The following is a 7,229-nucleotide window of genomic DNA, read 5'->3' as shown; positions in this document are numbered from 1 at the left end:
GCCGACGCCACCTTCCTCCTCCCTCACCCCCAATCCAGCCCCTCCGCCGACGACTCCTCCCGCCGCCGGCTCCTCGCACCATCTCCTCCTCCACCGACAACCTCGAGTTTAGGGCCGTGCCCACCATCTCCTCTACCTCCGGACGCCGCCCCCTCCCCTATCGTGCAGAGCATCCAGGTGAGACGTCGACGCCCCCCTCTTCACCACCCTCCTCGATGATGCCCCCCTCTTCAACACCGGCCGCTGCCGACCTGCCTCTGCCTCGTCACCGGACGGTGAGCTCCTCTGCTATGCAAATTTGTCAATTGAAGCGCCTGAATGATGTTAGCTTAGCATTTGATGATAAATGTGATGTTCTTTCTGTCAGTGTGAAACTCGATGGATAGGGTGTAAGATTTAATCAGTACATCTAGTCTATTAGGCAGGGGTGCAAAGTTGCAAGCTCAGGAGTTTGAAAAATGAGCCTATTTGGTCTGATGTAAATTTTCTGCTGCACTGGAGCATAATATAATATGGTGCTGACTATATTCTGTTTGGCGTCCTTATTCTTCAGTGGCATAGCTTAAAAGTTATCTGCCTTGGCTCAAATGAAGGTTGTTCGACATCTTGAAATAAGCAAACATGCCTTGTGTCAAACCATATTTTAAATCTGCAAGCTTGATTTTTCTTCTATCTGCTGTTTTCTCATGCTTTGGCTTGTAAAACTAAATTGGGACTTAGGGCCAGAGTAGATAGAAGGTGCAATCTTGGCCATTTTTTCACATGCTTCCGTTTAGACTCTTGAGAGCTAGAGCTATTTTATCAATATTTTCCTTTACCACACCAGCATATGTATGACATGAGCTCTTATGTTTTCAGAACATTGAGACTGAGCTTAACTAATTCTGATCAAACCATCCCTGGAAGTATGTCTGTGTTGTCTGGTTGAATTGTGTGGTGAATGAGACTGCTATTGGTTGGTGGTCACTAGTTGTTATTGTGGTTATGTTTGTAGCAGCAGAGAAGTAATAGCGGAGGAGAGGAGCATATTGATGCATGTGCTGATTGCTCATTTTTTATATGATGATGAGGAGGAGTATCTTATTTGGCATGACTAGTAATTAACCGGTAGTAACTAATAGTGTGATACCCATCATGCAGACATGCTTTAGGCAGGCTTGGTAGATTTGTCAAGGCAGGCTTGATATGCATGCATGCATTCTTTGCTTGTTTATATACATTCTTGTAAACTGAGCATGCTCATCTATCTAACTATCTATCTACCTTCTTTAGTACGTACGTATGCATTGTATTTTTATTTCCTTTGGAAAGTAAAGTTAATGTGAAAAGAAGAGAGAAAAAGAAAGGGAGGAAGACAGATGTATGCATTGTATATTTATTTCCTTTGGAAAGTAAAGTTAATGTGAAAAGAAGAGAGAAAAAGAAAGGGAGGAAGACAGATGCTTCAGTCAGTCTAAGCCTAGCTTAATTTGAGTGACAATCACCTGCCTGGCTGGCTAGCATGATCATCTTTTACATAAAACAATTTTCAGCAAAGGTCATGTCTCCGACCATCGTGTCGTGATGATTTTGCAGGTACCCCGAGAGGCCCTTGAGTTTGCTGGAATGTCGATTGACTTCCGTTCCGGCAAATTCGGGTACTCCATATGTCCTATTTTCAGCAAAGGTCATGCTGAAATTTTCCATGAATTTTAGCTAATCAATTAGTCGTATCCACAGTTATAGACATCTTGAGAATCTAGAAGTGGGAATATCGAGAGATCTCATCACATTTAATTAATGAATCGATTAAATCAACTTTGGGAATAGATTGAGTTGGGGCCTCCATCTCAATAATTATGATAATGGTAGAATGCAAAAATTAAACTTAGAACCTTCCACTAGCCAATGGTATGTAGAGGTAGGACTTTTATTCTCTCTTATGGTGTGACTTGCCAGTATATTTCATGTGCTGACCTACACGGCAGTAACTTATCATGTTGCAGATTTGTCTGACGAGGATTAAGATGCGAGGTCATTGTTCTGTACTCAGTTTTGCAAGTCGAGTTGGATGGACTCATTATTTTTCTATGCTTCCATGATATTTTTCTTTAGATGGCCTTCAACCATATTTATGTAATAGATACTATATTTGAGGATTATCGATGTAGTAATGTGTCATTGAACTCTGTTATTTCATCGAGTGCTATCTGTGCTAGCAAACCGATCCAGGGACTAGCACATTAAGCACCAAGACTCCGATCCATTCGGATTGAGTCGCTACACGTAACCACTAGCAATCAAATTCTTTCTTTTCTTCTCTTTTTGCATTTTAGACACCCCCTACTTCCACTTGCTTGTACTCTTTGCAATTTTCTTTTTCACGTTCAATTTGCATATTTCTGGGAAAACTAAAAAAGTTAAGTTAGATTAATTTTTCTTACACTCTATGAAAAGAATCCAAACGTAGAAAAGTATTGAATTTAGCAAGGTCTATTTTCTTGCATTATATCCATAATTACAAGAGAAAAGAAGTATATCCTAGATTTGTTTCCCCCGCCATGTGTTGAAAGCCCAATTAGAAATATGCCCTATTAAAGTTCAAGGATGAAATTTTCACTCTAGCTGAAGTTTCATGATATTATTTTTCTTTAATTTCTTATTCTCTTAAAAAAACAATAAAGAAAATATAGTAATATCAAGAACATATATTCTCAGCAATAAGAACATACTCATGATAGCACTATACTTCGCTACCACCAAATCATGGACCTTACTTATATGTGCCATAGCTTGTACCATCTTCTCATCATTTTTAAAGATTACCCGCAAGCCATGCTATTATAAATTGCATTGGCTGATGCAACATCTTTCCAATTTTTTTTCTGATCACATCATTTATGCCGTCCTCGATTCATGATGTACCATCTTCCCATTGTTTTTTCCTGTTACAAAGATAACATTTAGTTTGATCTATGTGGGACTTTAAATTGGGAGGCCAACTGAATTTTGTATGTCGAAGATCGAGTCCTTGATCTCAAATGCAGCCTGTAGCTTGGGAAAGAAAAAAAGTTTTTTATATTAAAGGATTATGTTTAGTTGGTATCTATGCGGGTCATTAAGCTGAGAGACCCATTACAATTTTTCGGCTACAAAGATCAAACGGCTATGATTCCTTAATTTATGAAGGTCCACCAGGTTAATGGCCGGCATATTCTAATTAACATGGGATTTTCTAGTGTATTTCCCCATTTTTTACCGCATCGCGCATTTAGTATATAACAGAAGATTTGCATCTTTTTAGGGAAACCAAAAAAGTTAAGTTAGTTCATTTTTTTCTTACACTATGAAAAGAGTCCAAATATAATTAATGCATTGAATTTACCAAGGTCTATTTTCTTGCATTAGATCCAAAATTACAAGAAAAAGAAACATATCCTAGATCTGTTTTCCCTGCCATGTGTTGAAAGCCCGAGTAGAAATGTGCCCTATTAAAGTTCGAAGATTAAAATTTCACTCTAGCTGAAGTTTAGTGATGAAAATGATGTCTTTTTTTTCAATTTCCTATCCTCTGCAAAATTTCCGATAAAGATAATATATTAATACCAAGACGATATATCGTCGGCAACTAGGATGTGCTTGTGATAGCACTATATTTAGCTGCCATCCAGTCATTGACTTTACTTTCATATATGTAAATAGCGTGTACCATCTTGTCATCAACTTTAAGTAACACGCGCAAACCATGCAATTATAAATTCGGTTTGCTTTCTGACTTTACTTTTATATGTCATAGCGTGTACCATCTTCCCATTTTTCCGGATGTAGGAGCAATCCTATATCTAACTTTGAAGATCGATCTTTCTGATTGTCTAATCCTATCCTGCCTTATTTCTTAGTGGCCACGCGGGGCTGCGAGCTTATAAATAACGCTGCTCTCTTGGTACTCCTGCTACCAATGTTCCATTGAGACACACCTGACGGATGAGTTCAGGAACCTGAAAAGAATCGACCTTGTGATTGAGGTATGCACATACTACCTATGCGTTCTTCTTTCAATTTGAGTGAATTCTCTGCTCAAACGAAACTGGCACTGCTATACTGTCATGTGCTACGCTTTACCTACATATGTTTCATATATTCTCTTATTTAGATTGACTGAATACTGAGAACGGAGCGCTAGTTCAGTGGCTGGAGTTCGCATTGCAGTGGCAACCCGCTTCTGAGTCCGTGTAGTGGACTCCGCTAGGGTGCTATCCGCAATTAAAATCATGGAGAATTCTCATCTTCCACCTAATTAACAGACAGTTATGGGAGTGATTCTTCCCCCTTTAGCCGACGTTTCTTATTACCGGAAAAAAAATTCACCAACTTAATTGGTACGTGTAGAAACGGCACTCGACCGACCGTTTTATTCATGGCATCAACCGATCAACGTCTTGTTGTGTCATGTCCACGTCTACAAAATCAACTTCAGCCATACCGACAGCTCTACTGGAGGACAAATTATGATCTCACTTAATTAGCTTATTCCCGTAAAAAAAACCTAAGAAAATTTTCTTAGGCCATAGGTGTAAGTTTTTTTTTACGGAACTAGCAAAACCATGTCAAAGCTCTAGTTCGTGACTTCTCCTAATTTGCAAATTTTTGGCCCACAGAGTACCTTCTGACCCTTGTTTTGTTCAACCAAATGAACTAGATATAAATTGATGTAACTATTAAAATTTTAGTTCATTTAGTTAAACTAGAGATTATCAAAGAATACTCTCGAGAGTGTTATTTCCTCAAAAAAGGACCTATACAACCAGCACTTACAAGTCGTGAGATAATCTACTGTTCTTGATGCAACCAACAGGCGGTTGAGCTACCGGTAAACCACGGCCTTGTATGGATAAGCCCAAGCTTGGGTTATTTTCCCATTCTAACATTGTGAGAACCAAGAAATAAACTGAATAGCAAATGTGAATCACCTTACAAATTAAACCCGCGTCAATTTTGTCATCTCACTAAATTTAATTGTATAGATACATGCATATCTAAGTTACTACCTCAATATATGTTCATGTTTTTGCAGCGCCAGGCATATTGGGTTCATAGTTGGCTGCCTACATAACTATTAGACACGACATCATGGACATGCTGGCAACTAAAACCACATGGTTGGCCATAGCTCTCTTTTTCATAACTGTTGTAGCCACTAAGATTTCAAGATGGAAAAGCAATATCCATCATTTGTCCACAAGACCACTTCCACCTGTGGTGAATGTCCTTGCTCTCTTACCTTCACTTTTTAAAAAGGGTTTTGGGGTTACAATCAATGATCTGTACACAAGGTACGGCAGTGTATTTACAATAAATTTGCTTGGGCCAAAGATAACCTTGTTGGTTGGACCAGATGTCTCGGCTCATTTCTTCCAAGGGCTGGAGTCAGAGATTAGCTTTGGTAATTTTGCCGAGGTTACTGTTCCCATCTTTGGCCAGGAAGTTTTGTATGGTGTAGATGCCGCAACTCGCAGTGAGCAAGTAAACCTCATGCTTGATATACTAAAGCCATCCAAGTTGCGAAGCCTCGTTGATCCCATATTTCAAGAAGTAGAGGTACATTTAAAAGAGCCCTTCACTTTATTTTGACCCCCTCTATCTTTTATTCAATATATCACTATTTAAGTTTTTTGGTTTCATATATTCTCCAATACACATCTTCTAGAGGCAGTTTGCTTGGGTAAATTCCCTTAAACTAAGTACATACATAAGTTGACTATACATGTACTAAATGTGTTTTCGCAAGATGGCGTATGTGCTGGACCTGGTTTTGGCATTTGTCATTAGTTTTAGATGTAAGATATAGATGACAAGAGTAGTGATACCATGCATGTACGTTGCACTTGACTGATGACTTTCTTATACTACTATGTAGGCCTACTTTGCAAAGTGGGGACAAGATGGCATAGTTGATCTTAAACATGAACTCGAGCAGGTGCTCATGTTTATCTCAAGTCGGTGCCTACTTGGATATGAGGTTCGGGAGATGATGCTAAAAGAAGTATACTCATTGTTCCATGAACTTGAGAATGGCTTAAACTTTTTTAGCTACTTGTTTCCATATTTTCCAACCCTGACAAACCGCCGACGCAATAAGGCACACATTAGGCTGAAAGAAATATTCACCACAACTATCAGGTCACGCAGGAGTTCTAGTCGTGTCGAGGAGGATGCACTACAGAGGTTGATGGATTCCAAGTATAAAGATGGTCGCTCCATAACGGAAGGAGAAATTTCTGGCATGGTCATGGCCCTCATATTTGCTGGAAAACACCCAAGCTCTAGCACTAGTATATGGACTGGAGCTTTTATGTTGAGCAACACCAAGTTCTTAATAGCTGCCATGGAGGAGCAAAAGCATATCCTTAGCAAGTACAAGAACCAAATAGGCTATGATGCCTTGTTAGAGATGGATACCCTGCATAGATGCATCAAGGAGGCGATTAGGATGCATACACCAGCACAAATGTTAGCTCGCAAGGCACATAAGAAATTCAAGGTGCAGACCAAAGAAGGCAAGGAATATGACATACCTGGAGGGCATAATGTTGTAATCCCTACGGCATTCAACAATAAGTTGGCACACGTTTACAATGACCCTCATGTGTATGATCCGAATCGGTTTGGTCCTGGAAGAGAGGAGGACAAAGTTGGTGGTGAGTACTCTTTCACAACATTTGGTGGTGGAAGGCATGTTTGCCCTGGCATGGCCTTGGCTTACCTGCAAATTAAGGTGATATGGAGCCATCTACTAAGAAACTTTGAGCTCAAGCTAATATCTCCTTTCCCCGATGCGGACTTGAGAAAGATGGGCCAAGAGCCTAAAGGAAAAGTAATGATAAGTTATAAGAGACATCAACTGTTGCACTTATAGCCATTGATAAAGTAGTAATACTAATAATCATACCTAGTTAGTTTAGTGTAAGAATTTGGGTATGGAAAGGTTCGTCCCGAAGAAGGTTTTCCTGCTATCTCCAAATTCAGTTAGACTTGATTTCTTTTACTCCAAGTTGTAAATTGGCATTATAAGCCTTCATATGATGATTAGTACATGCATCCAAGTTGAATCTATTTTCACTACCTCGTCTTCTCTCTCCTCTTCCCCTTGTGTTGCTGTGCCAAGGATGCCTATAACGGTTCGTAAAGCATAAATTGCTAATAGATGCATGCAAGGCATACTTCCACACCTTGCAAGAGGTGCATGGAGA

At 39.5% G+C, this 7,229-nt stretch overlaps 1 protein-coding gene across 1 annotated transcript; it reads left to right on the top strand.

Annotated features, from left to right (window-relative positions):
* The first annotated feature begins 3,880 nt into the window (after nucleotides 1-3,880).
* On the top strand, nucleotides 3,881-6,976 carry LOC125530453 (obtusifoliol 14-alpha demethylase-like). The gene is made up of 3 exons (XM_048694845.1): nucleotides 3,881-4,004; nucleotides 5,054-5,577; nucleotides 5,897-6,976. The coding sequence occupies exons 2-3, from the start codon at nucleotides 5,110-5,112 to the stop codon at nucleotides 6,893-6,895; spliced, it is 1,467 nt and encodes a 488-aa protein (XP_048550802.1). The 5' UTR covers nucleotides 3,881-4,004; nucleotides 5,054-5,109; the 3' UTR covers nucleotides 6,896-6,976.
* The last annotated feature ends 253 nt before the right edge of the window (nucleotides 6,977-7,229 follow it).

This window comes from Triticum urartu, unplaced genomic scaffold (assembly GCF_003073215.2).
Source record: "Triticum urartu cultivar G1812 unplaced genomic scaffold, Tu2.1 TuUngrouped_contig_6328, whole genome shotgun sequence".
NCBI classification, from domain to species: domain Eukaryota; kingdom Viridiplantae; phylum Streptophyta; class Magnoliopsida; order Poales; family Poaceae; genus Triticum; species Triticum urartu.
Note: the sequence above shows the minus strand (reverse complement) of the source record. Positions and strands in the feature narration are given on the sequence as shown.

Excerpts from the sequence above, each read along its gene's own strand:
- LOC125530453 (XM_048694845.1), top strand. The coding sequence starts at position 5,110 with ATGGACATGCTGGCAACTAAAACCACATGGTTGGCCATAGCTCTCTTT. Across the intron at positions 5,578-5,896 it reads CCATATTTCAAGAAGTAGAG|GCCTACTTTGCAAAGTGGGG; the intron begins GTACATTTAAAA and ends ACTACTATGTAG.